This window comes from Nelusetta ayraudi, unplaced genomic scaffold (genome assembly GCF_046127955.1).
Source record: "Nelusetta ayraudi isolate G7.1 ecotype Tasmania unplaced genomic scaffold, CSIRO-AGI_Nayr_v1 ptg000088l, whole genome shotgun sequence".
NCBI lineage: Eukaryota > Metazoa > Chordata > Actinopteri > Tetraodontiformes > Monacanthidae > Nelusetta > Nelusetta ayraudi.
In genome coordinates, this window is record NW_027466138.1 from 209,492 (window position 1) to 228,091 (window position 18,600).

General features: G+C 50.7%; 1 protein-coding gene across 2 annotated transcripts in view; it reads right to left on the reverse strand.

Moving 5' to 3' along the window:
* Positions 1–16,581, reverse strand: part of kcnd3 (potassium voltage-gated channel, Shal-related subfamily, member 3) — an 88,703-nt gene extending 72,122 nt beyond the window's left edge. For both annotated transcript variants that reach the window (XM_076045853.1, XM_076045852.1), the window contains exon 1: positions 15,347–16,581. In XM_076045853.1, the coding sequence (XP_075901968.1) occupies positions 15,347–16,467 (1,121 nt within the window). In that variant the 5' untranslated portion in view covers positions 16,468–16,581. The remainder of the gene's footprint in view (positions 1–15,346) is intronic.
* Between the last annotated feature and the right edge of the window lie 2,019 nt (positions 16,582–18,600).

An 18,600-nucleotide genomic window follows, 5' to 3' on the forward strand; every position in this document is an offset into this window, starting at 1 on the left:
TCATAAACGGCCTGATGAATTGCGCCGTCCTCTGACTTTGCTCTAATCATAATTGCATCTGTCTCAGAGTGGAGACCGTCTCTCGTCTCTCGTCTCTCGCCCCTCGTCTCTCGTCCCTCGCTCGCCGTTTCGCATCGCTCACTGCCCACCGGCCCCAAAACACACGCAGGCGGCTGCCAACAGCCAGCGGGGAAACCAAATGATCAGCATCCGTTACAAAGTTATAAATCACAGCAATGTTGTTGAGATGATGATGACTCTTTGAGTCAAAGACATCGGCTGAAATGCTCATTTACAACCAGATACAGTGTTTCACATGTTCAGGGGATGAGGAGAAAACACCAGAGTTTTACTGGGGTACAGTTATATTTATATGGATTGCATATCCATCCATCCATCCATCAGGCCTCCCTCTCACCAGAGCTGCTACCAGGCCAGCCAGGACATCCATCCAGGGAGTCCAGGGTCGACTACAGCTGCCTCAGCTCTATGGAGAGACCTGCAACCTGGAGGACAGGAGTCCTGGGGGAGAGGAGTCCTGGACGAGAGGAGTCCTGGACTCCCTCTGATTCCTGAGTCCCTCCCAAGCTTCCCTCTCTGAGATCTCTAACCCCAACAGCTCTTCAGCAGAGACTCATTCCAGCTGATTGCGTCCCCAAACAGCAGAGTTGACAGGTGAGGGTTGGTCCTCAAACGTCTTCACTTCAACCACTTGTTCTTCTTCCTTCCAACCTCCCCATCATTGTGAACAGGAGATGATTCTGCAGCGGACCTCCTCAGTCTCCCTGTCTCCCATCACCTCCAGTCAGCAAGCCACCGTTTCTCCAGCAAAGAGCCACAAACATCCCCAGATGTTGCTCACAGTGACTCCAAAAATCAGAAATCAAATTATTTCACTACATTCTGGGCCCAATGTGGCAACTAGTGAATCAACAACTGTATCATGTTTGATTGCAGGGGTATTAATGTGTGTGTGCGTGTGTGTGTGTGTGTGTGTGTGTGTGTTCCGAATATCCATAAAAAGATCAAAATAAAATGAAATTGCATTAAGAAAGTCCATGACCTTTAGGTGGTGATTCCATTTGAATGCTCTTCTCACTGGCGCAAACGTGACGAATCTTTGTTTTCTTTGTGTTCACAATGAATGTGATGTGTAAGCAGCCTGAAGATGGTTTCCACACAGAGCCTGGAGACCAAGCCGCCTGCAGATCGTCAACGCTTCCTTTTCCTTCTCCCAAATCTCCATGGTTTCCAGCAATCAGTCCCCGCTTGAACAAACAGACAGTGAGCGCAGCCGACAGACAGACGGACAGACGGCCGGACGGCCGGACAAAGCCGCCCAGGTAGCGCCGCTCCTCCATCACACAGAGACCTGGAGCTCTGAAAAGCCTCCACAGTGGCCATCTGTCCATTTCTAAAAGCACTTGGCCCGGTTCTCCGTGTCCGTGGGGTCCGGCTCAAACCTGTCACTGTTTCCCAGCATGCCTTGTGTATGGAACACACATCAACGACCTCACGACTGGAGACTGAAGCGCGGGCCAAGTTTACCACTAAAAGCCACTTGCTGTGAAAAAAGGAAGAAGAAGAAAAGAAAGAGACTCTTTTGCTGCATCTCGGCTTTCATCTCCAGCCTGTGGAAGATATTTTCTCTGCTACTTTTGTAGCTCTCATGTTGTGCAGAATGGACTTTGCTTTGTTTTTCCTGCAGTCGGCCCTTCTCTCCATTATTGATCAGGTTTTGTTGAGTTTGCGTCGTCTTGTGTCTCATGTCCTGTGTTCTCCGTCGTCTTTGTTTATCACTCATGTTACTCTGTTCATGTTTGCATTGAAGACTCTAAGACTTTACACGTAGACTCACTCATTTCCAGTTTCCATCGAGGACACCTGGACGTATTTTACTGTCACGGTCTGGAAAGTCCCATGTTGTTCTTGTCGTCACTTCCTGTTTTATTTTGACCTTCTTCCTCTCTTTCCTTTCTGCCCCCTTGTCCCTCCCACTCTATCATGTCCACCTGTGTATGGTTGTTTGCCCCGCCCTCTGATTGGTCTCACCTATGTCCCCTCACGCTTGAGTATAAATAGTGCTGCTCTCCCTCTGTCTCTGTTTGTCTGGTGTCAGTGCACCTGCTGCTGCTGCCAACCTGGAAGCACCTGCATGCTGAAAACTCATTGTGATCCACAGCGCTTAAACACAGCATCAGTCAAAGCACTGCGATCTATATCCATCCATCAGGCTGCGCTGTCATCGCTGGCTAACGCTGATCAGCCAGAGATGTGATTGGACGAGGAACAGCGGTCGGCACTGATGATCCTCTCGGGACGTTTCAGTCGGCCCGACGGCTCATTCATAATGCAAAACTACGCCTGACGCAAGAGGATAGATTAGAAGATGTGTTTTCAAGTTGGGCAACAAGTCCTCCTCTGCTTGGAGTGTCTGTCTGTCTGTCTGTCTCTGTCTATCTATCTGTTTGTCTGTCTGTCTGTAACTGTCTGTCTGTCTGTCTGTCTGTCTGTCTGTCTGGGATAAATATCATATGCAGATACAGAAAGAGTCAGTCAAGAGTCAGTGAATCAAAGTGCTCAGGGAAATCAAGGCAGGATATTTTCATCATCATCATCATCATCAGGTTGCACTGCCTATGAAAACATTATTCTGACAAAAAAAGATCTTTTAAGTCCTTTAAGTTCCAGAGTGATGATCCAAACAAAACCAACTTGTTGTCGTTGTTTCTTTCCACTCCCATCTCATTTACAGGCCAGTGCTTTTGCTATTATTGTTCCCATGTACAATATCTCCATTTCTCTTTGCCGTGGCCTGGGGGAACATTTTTCAAAAGGACAAACCAAGTCTAGTGGAAACGCAGCTTCTCCTTCATGTCGTAGAACCACAGCAGCGCCGCCGCTCCCGCCTCAACCTTCATCTGCTCTTCAAATCCTTCCCACTGACCCAGGCTGGTTTGGTATCAGCCACTGCAGAATCTCTGGCAGTGGAGTACAGAGTGAATACGATGACGATCGATCAATCAATCAATCAATCAATCAATCAATCAATCAATCAAACAAAATGTTATTTGTACAGCACCTTACGACAGCTAAACGGTGCACAAGGTGCAAACATAACATAATAAAGGCAATACTAGTAAAACAGTTAAAACACAAAATGAGCCCAAAAGTGCAACTATAAAACAAGAATAAAATGTTAAATTAGGGAAATTAAAAGACAAATGTAAAACATTTCTGTAGGATAACTGAGTTTTAAGTGACAGCTTGGGACTGAGCTGGAGGAGAGGTGCACAGCTGAGGACCCAGAACTACCAAGATCTGCTCTCCAAACTGATGATAATGATGATGATGATGATGATGATGATGATGATGATGATGATGAGGCTGACTTCTGTCGTATTGTGCTGCTTTTTGCCATTTATGATGCTCAGGCTGAACTGGGAAAGTTCAGCTGCTTCTGAAAGTTCAACCTTTAGAAAATCTCGATCAATAATCAACGGAAGCTCATCGTTGCTTTCACCTTGCAAACATGCCGAGGGACACCGAGCCCAAAGTGCAGCGGTGTGCGGCTGGCCTGAGGGCACAGAGTGCAAAGCGCCGGCCTTGGCTGCGCTGGGCTTCACACTGACTGTGCGCAGGAGAAAGGACGGCGGGTGAAGAGGAGAAGGACGCTGGGTGTCGACAGCACGCAGAGAAAAAAAACCCCGATAGAAACAGAGTCTCAGGAGCTCGCCGTGGTTTTGTAGTTGGAGATAAAAAGCTAGGAAAGAAAAAAAGAAAGAGGCGTGACGAGCAGAAAAGGAGAACAAGGTGACAAAGCAGGCGATAAAGTGAGATTGCCGTTGCGATTACACACGCGGCAAATGATTGTGGGAAGGTTTATCTGCAGGAGCAGCAGAAGTGAAATGATTTCCAGAATGAACGCTCGTGGGATTAAAAACGGGGTGAAGCCGGGTTCACTGCAGCCGCTTTTTCTCTCTTTTTTTTTGACTGTGCAGATTAAACGCTGGGCCTCGCTGCGTCACGCTGTGACCTCCTTCTAGGGAGTCGCTCCTTCTCGGGTTTCTGACGAGTCGGATAACCCCCGAGCCTCTGTCTGTCTTCCACCTGACCTGCATCGCCGCTCTTCTGCAGGAGAACCAGGAGGACTTTGTCTCCACTGAGCATCGCTTCAGTCCCCAGCCTCGCCTTGAGGTCCAGGCGTCTGCTTCTCACCTGTGACCCCAAGGTCACGGTCCATCTCCACCGAGCGACCACCAAACCTCTCTGATTGAGATTTGTACTCAAATGTAAAGTGGCTTATGAATCAAATCTACTATTGTTGTTATTATTATGATTAGCTGCCAAGCGGCTGGCAACTTTTACTTTTACGCCTCAGCTGAATTCTGGGGGGGAACTTCCCAAGTCTCAGTTTTCCAACGGCCCATTGAAGTGGTCTTAATTCGACGCAAATGAGATTAAACATAACGCACATTGTCTCGCGCCAAGTGAGGCCGGTTGCAAATCCTCCGAGGTCTCATCCGTGGCCTCGCACGGCAAAGGCCTTTGGAAATTGAATTAATATCTCCAGCAGTCCATCTCTGAGCACGGAGAGGAGGGAAGAGGGGCTTAGTGAAATCTATTAATGGTGCTACTTCATGACTTGACTTGTCAGACGGCGCTGGAACTGCAGAAGGGTTAATCCCTGGGCAGCAGCAGCAGCAGCAGCAGCAGCAGCAGCAGCAGCAGCATCTTGGTCTTAGATAAGAAGAGAAAAGACAGGATGTCTTGCTTCTGCCGTTTTATCATTATTATCATTGTTATGGCAGAGGGCTAAAGGGCGGCGTCACGGCACGGTGGAGGCCAGGAGCAGAGGAAGAGGAGCAGGAGGAGGAGGAAGGACACAAAACGACCGATTTTAAATAACAAACAGAAGTGAACTGAGGGATTCCTCAGTGGGAAAAATATCAAAAACCAAAGCAGGAGACTTAACAAAAGAAACAGACAAGGCAGGGTAGAAGAAGAACAATTAGAAGAACAATCAGAAGAACAATCAGAAGAACCTGAGAACAACAACAGACCTGCAGCACCTTGCAGGTGAGCAGGAGGATTGACAGCAGAGCGTTCAGAGGGACACAGCTGAGGACAGCCAGGAGCAGGACTGACAAGCACACGCTGGTGACACCATCAAGACGCAACTCAACAGACACAGGAAGTAAAGCACAGAAACATACAAGGAGACTTTCAAAATAAAAGAGGAAACCTCCCCAATGGAAGCAAGTGGAGCTGCTGATCGACGAGTCACGTTCTGGATCAACTGCAGCACAACTGAAGGTGACTCCCACTGTAACTGAGGCACACACACACACACACACACACACACACACACACACACACACACACACACACACACACACACACACACACACACACACACACACAGTGCAGCACAACAAGCTTGTGTCACCTGCTGATCAGCTCGCAGCTCTGTTTATGAATCACGACCAGAAAACCAGAGACAAGAAGACGCAGAGCAACGACAGACGGCCGGCGTTTATTTTGATGGACGGCTCTGAGCACTGAGCACACACACACACACACACACACACACACACACACACACACACACACACACACACACACACACACACACACACAGACGGAACAATGACGTCTACCTGCTCCAAAGGCGCAGCGGCCAGAATGCAGAAGATGAATCAGTCGCTCAGGCGGCGTTTATCACATTGACTGCTGGGAAAAAAGAGGAGCGCTTCATTTCTACCACTTGGCCTACATACAGCATGTGGCCAGCTTGTCCCGCCATTCTCTCTGCGCTCCTCATTTCCAGCCAGTAATGAGCGTGTCTGCCGGCGGGTGACAATGGCGTCTAATCCATAACTATTTACATTGTTTGCTGCTTGCTAACAGCTAACGGCTAAATCAAATCTAATGGAAAGCTGCGCCGGCAGCGCTGGTTGCTGAGTGATGGTGTAATCGTCCCCCTGCCCTCCTAATGCATTCTGCTTCCTGGATAAACAAAAAGACAATTATGGACTTTATGGATGAGGCTTCCTTAATAGAAGTTGTGCTGCTGCTGCTGTTGCTGCTGCTGCGGCGCCGCCACGCTAATGAAGCCGCGCTAATGCTGGCGGCTCTGATGCTAAATGGCTGGGGCCTCTATTGCACATTCAACTGTCAATAAGCCACCAACTGGCAGCGAACCTGAGACCATCATACCCACAGTTCAGCTCACAAGCACCATGACATCAGCTGATCAGCGCTAAAGAGAGCTGCCGTCATTCATCAGTCAGGAGGTTCGTCAGCTGAAGTCCAGCTGCTGGAGAAGATCATGGAGTGACAGTCTAGCACAGCCACTGGCAAAACTACGGCCCTGGGGCCATATGGGGGAGGGTGGAGGAGGGGGGGCTTTGGAAACTGATCATCACTGATCATCCTCACACTGGTCACTGACAACTGCTGCTGATGGAACTGGAGGAGCAGCAGAAGACTTGCAGGGGACTGCAGCCCGAGGCAATCAGCTGTGAAGGACAGCCGGGGGGTCGGGGGGGGGGGGGGGTGGAGGGACAGACAGGAGGACAGGCAGGAGGACAGGCAGGCAGGAGGACAGACAGGCAGATAGACAAGAGGACAGACAGGAGGACAGACAGGCAGACAGACAGACAGACAGGCAGACAGACAGGAGGACAGACAGGCAGACAGACAGGCAGACAGACAGGAGGACAGACAGGAGGACAGACGGGAGGACAGACGGGAGGACAGACAGGCAGACAGACAGGAGGACAGACGGGAGGACAGACGGGAGGACAGACGGGAGGACAGACAGGCAGACAGACAGGAGGACAGACAGGAGGACAGAGACACCTTCTGTGATTAAACATTTCTTTTTTTGGAAGTGATTATTCCAGCGACTTGGACGCCACCCTGATCACCTGACCCAGTCGTTCAGGACGCTGGTCACATGACCCAGCAGTCACCTGACCCAGCGGTCCAGGACGCTGTTGTGATGCCGGGCACGTCGACCACGGGGAGCAGAAACAAAGTGAGCGTGTGCGAGAGCCTGGCTGTCAATTACCCTTCACAGTCACATTGGCCACCACGAACCCCCCACCCCCCTACCCCACCCACCTTGGCTGACAGGTGGCCAGGTAAATGCATTTTCCAATAGCCTCAAAGGCTTGGCACTCAATATCCATTCTAGAAAAAACAAGGAGCGACGACTGGGCAGCTTTCCAAAATGAGAGAAGGCAGAAAGAGAAGCGGCGAGCGGCGTCTGGGACGTCCCGCACACAGCTGAAGCCCACTGGCCACTCGGTCTTCCAGGAAGCTGAGCTGAGTGACCGAAAAGCTGCAGCTGCTGCGACTGAGGGCTCAACAGAAAGATCTTCAGCTTTAAATGACGACAAAATGATGTGCGTGGCTTAATTTTTATGTCTATAATATAAACTTTATTTGACTTTTTAGATGCGGCATTCTGGTTTACATCAGTTGCATAGTTGGAATGGAGCATCACCACTGTCAAAGTTGCTTTTTAACAAAATATTTCTCTCTCCGTTTGTAAAGGGCGCTTTGTTTTTTTCTCGTACTTCACAAAACCAAAGTCTCTCTTGAACAAAAACTGACGAGAACAAACATTCCAGGCTGGGACGCTTCCAAGTGTTTCAATGTCCTTTAAACGTCCAGCCGGCAGGTGATGAACCCGCCGCCCTCGTCAGTGCAAACATGGAAATACAGTCGGCTATTACCGCCAAACCGCAGAGCTGGAAAATTACTTTAGTGATTTTTTTTGTTTGTTTGTTTGTTTGTTTGTTTGCTTTGGACAAACTCTGAAAACGTAAAGACGCGTAATTACTTTAGCAAGGTACACTGAGCCACGCAGTGGGAGGTATATGCATGAGAACACTCGCCTGCAGAGAAGAGATGCAAACATGCCGCTGGAAGCATTTACACAACATGGGCACGCACACACACACACACACACACACACACACACACAACCTGAGGAAATAAATCAGCTTGGGGCAGAAGAGGGAAAGTGAAGGAAAAACGTAACGGATGAAATTAAACCAGAAGCTGTTTCTTCCACAGCGACGAATTAAAAAACTACAACACTCAATTAAATAACATTTATTCCTTGATTGGGTTGAAAAGTGTATTTCATGGACTATTGCACCTGCCTGCAGACAAAGACACGGAGAGAAGGGTTTCTAGATGGTGACAGGTGATGACGACAGTCACAGTTCAAGATCAGCTGGAAATCACAGTAGTAAAGAGCCACCTTGAAAAAACAAAGGGGGGGGGGGGGGGTTCTCTGCAGGTCTGTAGGTGGGCTAGCCTGGGGGGGGGGTCTTTTTATGTTCCTTCACCCTGCAGGTGGAAGTGAGGAGGAGGAGAACAGCTGGAGGGTCAGAGGTCACTCGCTGTCCCACTGCCTTTGAAGGCATCATCTCCACTGCAAACATCTCCTCCTCCATCCTCAGGCTCACCCGGTGGTCAGCGTCAGAACTCAAGCCTCAGTCTTTATTGTCAATACACAGCCCAACTTAATGCAGCGGCGCCGCCTCCGCTCCCCAGAGCGCAGCAGGGAAACTCAGGTGACAATAAGTCCGGAATTTATGATGAATGCGGATTTCTGCTCCGCAAGGAGGCGGCTGTAAATAATTCATAATTCATGTCCTGCGTCTGATATCCTGGAATGAAATTACCAAGCGTGCGTGTGCAGTCGGCAGACTGCTGAGGCCGCTGCCAACTTTCTATTGTCAAACCGACTTTTATCAACTTTTTTTTTTTTGTTTTAATCCTGCTGCCAAACACGAGGACGAGGGAACGAGCGGAGAGCGCAGAGGAAATGAGGAGAGTTGCAGAGCCAGAACCTCTCGACAGCACCATCACCCAGGAGCTAAATCTCTGACCCGTGACTATTAAAGAGCCCGGCGCTGCGTCGGAGTGATTCTCCACCTCATACTTCCTGACCACTGCGCTGACGTGCAAACCTTCCCTCACTCTAAACCGTCTCTCTGCGCCCTGTGATGCCTTCCTGCGCTGCTTTGCATCTCATTTCCCTGCTTCAAATTTAAAAAAGAATTTCCATAAAGCCTCCATCACTCGCGGTGGTCCAACTGCACCAGGACGCTGCGGTGGTTCTGGTGGCGGCTGCGCTCTCATTTGCAGCGATGTGTTTCTCCGGTCGTGAGGCAGCCGGCAGTAATCCAGTCTCTCCGGATAAGAGCGTCTGCCAAGAGAGCCCAGAGTGCGAGTGATTCTTGGAAGACATCCATACACCCCCCCCCACCCAACCCCACAACCCCACCCCCGCTCGGAGTAAATGGAAAAGCCGAGATGATAAATCTCCTTTTCATGAATAGTTAATTCGAATTTAATAACGGTGCCGAAGAAGCAAAAATTCCCGAAATGTGATTCGGGAAGCACGACTCTGGAGCGCCGAGGAGCGAAGTTGGACCAGCGAGGCTGCGAGGCAGAGACTGACGGCTGCTCCAGCGCGTCTCTAATCTCGCCATCCATCCCGCAACTTGTTCTCACCGCCGCCGTAATGGGGAACATAAATTATTCATACGCTAAAAACCCTCGGCGCCGCTGTATGTGTGTCAAGCACTTGGGTTTCCTCGGCCGTTACGCAAACACGAGGAGCCGGGCCTTAATTAATATGTGCGCAGGTCAGCTGACCGGCCCATCCCAGGGACTGGAGATGAATAAATAAATAAATAAACCACAGAGGTGAAGGTCAGCGGAGCCGAAGGTCTGCGGACAGACGACTTCCTGAGCGGCGCCGTCCAATCAGGAGGAGGCTCAGCCGTCGCATCAAGCGCCGATATTTCATCAGCGCTTCTAATTAGCAACACTAATAATAACTGCGACATTTCTCACCGCGGAGAAGATCAATGTTCCGTCATGTAACGCATTGATCGCCGCGTTTGGCGGCGGCCGCTTCCAACAACATTGGCGCTCGCATCAAGAAAGCCCGAGACCCGGCGCCTGAACGCCTCGCGCGGCGGCCGGAGGACTCGGAGCAGAGCAGCGATTGATCAGCTGTGACGCCGCCATCAAAAGAAAGTTGCTCTTTCATCAGGGTATTAATCAGTGGCCTGGCACGGCCGGGCTAATGAGTACAACACCGTCGATACTGCCGCTGCAACACAGTGGCGCCTAATGAGTCTGCAGCCAAGACTCCTCCTGCACGCAGCGACTGGGCCGGAGCGGCTTCAGGTCGGCTCAGGTGTGCTTATTGTCAGGGTTGGAGCGGTTTGGAGCAAATGCACGAGCAGGAGTCAGCGGCTTGGTTCCAGCTAATTAGCCGTCAAGGTCTTTTTATTATTGATGATAGGAGCGGGAAAAATGTTGCGTTGCCATTGTTGTCTAAGGGTATTGTGTGTCTGCTAGAATCTCACACTTCAGCCTTGACTTGTGTTCACACTCTTTTGTACCAAAGAGGGGTTCGGGCCACAAGAAGAGAAAAAAATTACAGGAGTGAGATTTTTATTTGAGGTTTTAAGTTGAAAGTTTGTCGACGTTAAAAAAGAGGATATTTCGTAAATGAAGTAGAAAGTTCATAGAAAGTTGCAGTAACAGGTGAACCCCACCAGGTTCAGCCACAGCTCGCACTCACAGTCCTTCCACTTCAGCTCAGCAGTTCTGAAGCACACCATCTAGGACAGGGGTCCCCAAACTACGGCCCGCGGGCCACATCCGGCCCGCTGCGTGTCTCTGTCCCTGCTTTTTCCACATCATTTTTTGGTCAACAAACACAATAATACGAATGTCACATTATTGATCATTTTGAGTGCCGACAATTAAATGTCTCTGGGACTAAGTGAGCAGCAGTTTATCACGCAGGTTCCATTCAATAGGATAAACGCTCCAAATCATATCATTTAAAGGTCAAAATCAATTGGTTTAACATCCCAGAGAGCAAAATCCCTCCCGGCTTCTCTTGCCTAAATGTTGGTGATTTAGTTAAAGCCTCGGCAGTGAGCGGCCGCCTGCTTCCCGGCCCGCCTGCGTGTCCCTCATTTGCAGGATTTGAGCTAAGCTGTTTAGCCTCCACGGAGCAAACACGGCGCCGTCGTGCTGGTCGCTGGCTCCCTGACTCGTGCGGGCAGCCTGCACATTTTTCTGTCCAGTTGGTGAGGAGGAAGAGCGAAAACCTCGAGTACGTCCCTGGAAGTTCCCCGCCAGTCGCTTTCAAACGACTACAGTCCTTACATGTCTTTCATTCATTGATGTATTCCATTATCTATTAGCTGTGGTGCTTTTTAGTAAGATTCTACAAATAAAAGATGTTTCAACTTTGCTCTCAGGTTCCCTGCGTTCACTCAATTCTGGGAGAAGATGAACACAAAAGCAGCAGCAGCAGCATGTTCAGACTTCAGCAGCTTCACAGCTAGCAGCCACATTTACAATTGAAAAGCAGGCTTTTATTCCCTTTATATTCTCCTCAAAGGAAGCTGAGTGGTCTGGTTACAGTCAAGGTGGAGCTTTGCAAATGGAATTCAGGCTAGAAACAACTGTCTCACCACAATAAACTCCCCCAAATACTACTGACACACTGTTGCTGTGCCTCAATTCAGGGTCTGCACCCTTCGAACCCAGTGTCCTCCGTCTGAAGGAAGTGTTCTTCGAGGACCTGGCCCAGAAGGACCGACCCAAACCCGCCTCCCCGGTAACCGGACGGGACGGTCTAGCCTTGGGCGTGTTTCCTGGTTGCCTCACCGCCGTTCCCTCCTGCTGGCCAACCCCGGAAGTGACGTTTTCATAGCATGAAGCTAACCATTGGTTCGCCGCCAACGATGGATGTTCAAATAAATAAAAACCCTGCGTTGTAAACTGAATATTTGATGTGAAATTTCAATACTTAAATTTATACGTGGTGTTTTTGCCAGTAGATGGCGCTAATTTCCGCTGACTTCCCAGGATCCCACGATGCTTTGCAGGAGCATGCAGAGCATCCTGGGATACAGAAGGAGGTGTAGGATAGTAGCAGTGCAGCCTTGGAATGGGCTAACAGTAGGACGCATTCCAAGTACGCATTTGGAGGCCGCATTTGGAGCATCCTCAGGACTTCTGGGAATTGGGAGCCTTCACGCAGTGCTGTGACGCAACTTCCTTTCAAAATGCAGCCTTGGAAGGATGCAGAGCCTGAACTGAGACACAGCCAGTGTTTTGAGAATGACTTTATCTGCACACAGCTGGGACGCTGCATTTGAAAATGCTGCTCTCGTGTCGTTGGAGGATTTCCCACTGTGAATTTAGGCCGGGCAACTGTGAAAGAATCAAAACATTGGAATTTACAAGCGACGAGCGCGTACGTTGCACAGACGGGGCGCCCCCTGCAGGGCCGCAGTCACCGTGCTAATAAAGGAGCTTGTGTGCATAAACAAAGAGGTGTGCTAAAAACAGACTAGTGATGCATAATGGGGGCTAAAAACTCAACAATTTAGCCGCGAATTAAAGATGAGCAGGAAGCAGGAAGTCCCTCAACAGTGCAACAAGGAGCCCGCAGGCGCCGAGACGCCGAGAGACGGCGTCGAGGAAAGAAAATCCTGGAGCGTGAGAACCGGATCTCATCCAGCGGAGTGCGAGCAGTGCCACGTGGTGGCCAGCAGGCGGCCAGCAGGCGGCCAGCAGGCGGCCAGCAGGCGGCCAGTCCACACACTGGTGCTGCACTCAGAGAGGCTGCTGCCAAATCAGGGGGCGCGTTTCAGCAAGAAGCCCTCTGATTGGCCCAAACGGGGTCTTGAGAAAATGACGAGGGGGCAATTATAGCTCCGAGACCCTCGTCGAGTTTCCAATTCTATTATTTATAGCTGAGGTCACCGTTCCAGGCCTGAGGGAACTCATGGAAAAATCCCCTTCCCATGCATTTTTCTCCTCAGTTGTATTTTCCATGACATCATCGGCACGGCCAGCGTCTGGAACGTGGACTTCAAAATATCGAGCAGTTTGGGGGTCACTGGCCCCTCTTGAAAACAAAAACACACAAGAGGCAAAGTTGCATTGGTTGAATTTGCATGGGGACGAATGCAAAGGTCCTCCGCATGCAAAGTGAGTTGAGTGAGTTGATGGTGTGAAGCCAGAGCGGCGAGGCGACGATGAGGAGGGTTTACATTAGTCAGCAGAAGCACTGGGCCACATCATTAGTCACACTGACACCCACTGCAGGCCCCCACTGCTGGCCCCCACTGCTGGCCCTCCACCTCCTCCACCTCCTCACCATTCCTCCACCTCCTCCTCCACCTCCTCACCCTCCACCTCCACCTCCTCACCCTCCACCTCCTCGCCCTCCACCTCCTCACCCTAAAATGCCACTGTCAAAGCAACAGGAGACCAGTTGGGCGTCTCAGGTCTCACCGGCTGCGTTTCCATGACACTTTATGACAAAATGAAAACCATGCAAGCGAACCATTGTGATTTGCAGGTGTTTGCATTGAACGCTGTGAAGTCATGAAGGACTTTTGCTTTTTTTTGTTTACGTTTGTTTGCTGTCCAGATTATTCGCTCTATTTTCCTCTTTCGACGACTTGTAAAAAAGATTCCGTCTCCTCCTCCGTCCAATCGTAACGCACCATTTTCACTGGTCGGTCAACTGGTCACGTGACCCCGAACGTCACGTCCGCTGACGTGTAAAATGGCAAAGACCTGTTTCCATGACACTTTAGTGATCTTCCTCTCTAGCGTGAGCGACGTTACACTTCCAGCCGCTGCGTGTCTACCAAAATGAGCGGCTCCTCTTCCCGTCCGTCTGTCCGCAGACCTTGGGCGGTCTGTGGGATGGAACCCCTGCTCAGCAGCACGCGGGCAGGACTGGAATAACAGGTTGCCAAGTGTGTCACTGCAATGAGCTCACAGCCATTTACGGCCTCCATGACTATGACATTTAGCAGGACGCTGCAATTTGTCAGCCTCCCGGCCTGACTCCCACACTCACACACACACACACACACACACACACACACACACACACACACACACACACACACACACACGCACACAGAACAGAAAATACTCGCTCGCTAAAACACATTGTCATTAAAGCTAACAGTGCTTGCGAGGGAGAAGCCGTGTCTTTCGTGTGTGTGTGTGTGTGTGTGTGTGTGTGTGTGTTAGAGAGAGTGTGTATGTACGTGCACACGTCAGGTAAAACTTGATGATGCGTGTGCGGTTTCCCCTCGCTGCTATAAAAGAAAACTGATGACGCACTCACGAGGGAGCGATAAAATTGGCCCAAAAAAAATCTCTAGAAAAGAATGTCTATTTTCGGGCGATGTTGCAACAATTCAGGTTGAAAAAAGAACAAACAACACATGTTGTGTGTTTATGTTAACTGCGTGTGTGTGTGTGTGTGTGTGTGTGAAGCAGAAACATTCTGTCAGGGTACAAAAACCAAAATAAACCAAAGATGGAAACCACTGGCTGGCCTCTTACAAGCAAGAAGGTTCTGCAGGTCCTTCATCAGGGCCCCTGCTGCTGGTACAACCATGAAGACCATGAAGTCAGGTCTTCTAAGAAGTGGGGGGTAGGGAGGTGTGGAGGCAGCAGCAACAGAACCATCACCAGTTGGGACAGAACATCACTTACATATAAAAAACACAATCGGCAAGCACAAAGTACAAAGCGGCCCGTTTGTCTGCTTTCCCTGATCATGGCTGGAGTAACGCTTGTCAAGTCGCTCTCGCCACAGAGTGTCAGCGACTCCAGCAGCTGCTGGGGGCGGCGGGCCGCCCGTAAAATAGAGGAGAAAAAAAAATGAAACAAAATCCAGAGACGCATTTCAAGTCGAATCACGATCAAAGTTGTAACTCACATCCAGCCGGCTTTGACTTCAAACACACAGACACGCAATAAACACAGAGCCCCACACACACACACACTAGAGAGAGAGAGAGAGAGGGAGAGAGAGAGAGAGAGGGAGAGACAGAGAGAGAGAGGGCGAGAGAGAGAGAGAGGGAGAGACAGAGAGAGAGAGAGAGAGACAGAGAGAGAGAGAGGGAGAGAGACAGAGACAGACAGAGAGAGAGAGAGAGAGAGGGAGAGGGAGAGAGGGAGAGAGAGTGAGAGACAGAGAGAGACAGAGGGTGAGAGAGAGAGAGAGACAGAGAGGGAGAGAGAGACAGACAGAGAGAGACAGAGAGAGAGACAGAGAGAGACAGAGAGAGACAGACAGACAGAGAGAGAGACAGAGAGAGAGGGAGAGACAGAGAGAGAGAGACAGAGAGAGAGGGAGAGAGAGAGAGACAGAGAGAGAGAGAGAGAGAGAGAGAGAGAGAGAGCCTCTCCAAGCAGCAGCAGCAGCAGATAAAAGAGACGTCTGCTCTCTGGGCTGTGCTCTTACCCGAGCGTCGTCATGGTAACGATGGTGTACCAGAAGGAGGCCGGGATGCTGGTGAACTTGCTGGAGCTGGAGCCCTTCTCGGCGTAGAACATGACGGTGGCGAAGATGATGATGGCCATGGTGAGCGAGAAGAGCAGGAAGCCCAGCTCTGAGGCGCAGCTCTTGAGCGTGTAGCCCAGGATGCGCAGGCCCTGCGAGTGGCGCGAGAACTTGAAGATGCGGAAGACGCGGAAGACGCGCAGCGTGACGAAGGCGCCGCTCACGTCCTCGTTGTCGGTCATGACCAGGCCGATGTAGTAGGGCAGGATGGCCACCACGTCGATGATGCTCATCACCGAGCGCATGAAGCGGTAGCGGCTGGGCGCGGCAAACAGCCGCATCAGGTACTCCACCGTGAAGATCATCACGCACGCCGTGTCCATGCAGAAGAAGGCCACCGTGTAGCGCTCGCCGCACGGCACATCCTTGTGGCCGGGCGCCGGGGCGCCGCCGCCGCCGCAGGGCACCGTCTCCACCACGTTGGTGATGACCGACACGGCGATGAAGAAGCCCGTCACGTAGTAGAAGACCAGCGCCATGGTGGAGGTGTGCGGGTTCTCGAAGGCCCTCCACATGGTCTCCCTGAAGGTCATGTTGGGCAGCTTCTGGTCCTTGTTGTCCTCCTGGTCGTCCTGCAGCCGCTCCTGGTTCTCCCGCTTGCGGTCCTTGTACTCTTCGTAGCAGCAGTCGCCGATGATCTCGGGCACGATGCCGAAGAAGGCCAGCTCCTCGTCGTAGGAAAGGATGCACTCGTAGCGCGGGTAGTGCAGCTTGCCCGTGCGGTAGAAGTTGAGCACGCTGCGGAAGATGTCGGGGTCGCGGTCGAAGAAGTACTCGCGGGCCTCCTCGTCGTAGAAGAACTCCTTCTCCGAGCTGCCCAGCAGCGTGTCAGGGTAGCGGTCCAGCGTGGTCCTCCAGGTCTGGAAGCGCCGCCCGCTCACGTTCAGCACCAGCAGCTCGTCCTGCCGCCGCTTGGTCTTGTCGGTGGCGGGCGCCAGCGGCATGGGCAGGTTGGCCACCGGCATCCAGCCGATGGCGGCCGCCCGGGCGAAGGGCAGCCAGGCCGCCACTCCCGCCGCCATGCTGCTGCTGCCGCTGCCGCTGCCGCTGCTGGGTCCTGTGGCCTGCTGCTGGGGCGTAGTGGGGGGGGGCAGCGAGTCCAGCACCTTCACCACCAGCTTGGCTTCAGTTCAGTCGACATCTGCAGTGGAGGGGGAGGGAGGAGGGGTCAGAGCGGGAAGTGAAGTCAGAGTGGGAGGGACCAAAAACCCTCCAGGGACAGAAGAGGTAGAAACTACGATGACAAGAAAGGAATTAAACTTAAGTCCAAGCTCTCTCTCTCTCTCTCTCTCTCTCTCTCTCTCTCTCTCTCTCTCTCTCTCTCTCTCTCTCTCTCTCTATACATATATATACACACACACACACACACACACACACACACACACACACATATATATATATGAAAATATGAGACCACTGCTAAAATGTAGCTTTGAGGCTTTCTGGAGGTCTCATCAAATGACGATGACACCATGTTCTGTCTGTACTGCACAATGTTTTCCCAACAGGTGGCGCTATTACCCTCATTAATGCAGCATCAACAAGTGTTGAGGTAACAAACCCAGCAGCAGCAGCAGCAGCAGCAGCAGCTGGCTGTACACATCAATGTATGGAAGCCAAAGGCCAATATTCAGCAACACATACACACACACACACACACACACACACACACTTACATATATATATATATATATATGTAAGTGTGTATATATGTAAGTATATATATATGTAAGTGTGTATATATGTAAGTATATATATATATGTAAGTGTGTAAATATATATAAATATATATATATATATATATATATATATATATATATATATATATATATATATATATATATATATATATATATATATGTACACAGAGCCAAATGTCTTAATGTGACCTAGAACGAGATGAGGTCAGGCTGTCAGTCACAGAGCATCCTGAAAGGAGGAACCTGATGCAGGTTTGATTATATTCCACTTTAATGTGATTACTGGGTCACGGCGGCTCGGTTCTAGCGGAGCCTCGTCTTCCCCATAATCACTTTAAGTCTCACACCTCTTCTATTGAGTTACAGTCAACTGACGTCCTTCTGCCTCCGACAAGGACGCAGTCTGGAGCCTCTGCTAGAGCCAGGCTCTCCTCTGCGGAGGAACACCGTTCGCTGGTTGACCAGTGAGAAACAAGCCCCGCATCAGAATACCTGTTGAGTTCACACAGCAAACAGGGCAAAGAGGACTCCTCCTGATTCTAGGAAGTCCAGTCGGTTTGGAAAAGGTTCAGCGTGACTTTGATGTTTTCCTCTCCAGACATCACAGTGAGAGAATCCAGGTTGAGGCTCCCATCCTGACTGCAGTTTACATCAACACATTCCTCACAAAGAAGAGCAAAGAACAGCGGCAACTCACCGATTTCAAAGTCTCCATCCACATTTGAAAAAGAGAAATCAGTCTCAAATAAATATTAAAAAAAAAACAAAACAAACAAACAAACAGCGCACGAGCTTCTTTGTGTGTGTGGGAGTGGATGAGTGACGAAGCCCCGGAGCTTCTTCTGCTTCCTCCCGCTCAAGCAGCGTCCGTGTGCGGGGACGAGGCAGCGGAACAGCCGCGGTGGGCAAAATAAAACAAGTTCTTTGTCGAAGGTGACAACAGCGTCACAGCGACGCTCCGGCCGAGGAGGAGCAGGAGGAGGAGCAGGAGGAGGAGGCGGGGAGGTGGCGGCGGAGAGGAGCGGACCGCGGACGGTTCGGTTCGGCTGCCATGGTGCGCAGGGAGCGGGGAGAGAAGAGGAGGCTCCGCCGCGGAGAGGAGAGCGACTCGGGGCTGGATCCTCCTCAGGATGAGTGAGGAGGAGGAGTGGAGGAGGAGGAGCTCTCTCTCTCTCTCTCTCTCTCTCTCTCTCTCTCTCCCTCCCTCCCTCTCTCTCTCTCTCTCTCTCTCCCTCCCTCTCTCTCTCTCTCTCTCTCTCTCTGTCTCTCCCCCCCTCTCTCTCTGTGTTTGCGCAGGGCGGATTTGGGAAGCAGAGCTGCAGTTACAGGAAACACTTTTTTTCTGCTGTTCCTGGAATGATGCGCACTGACTTGGCGACACACGACAGATTTGGCAAAATGAAAATCTCATCAGTCGCTTTTATTTATTTATTTATTTATTTGTTTCTTTCTTTC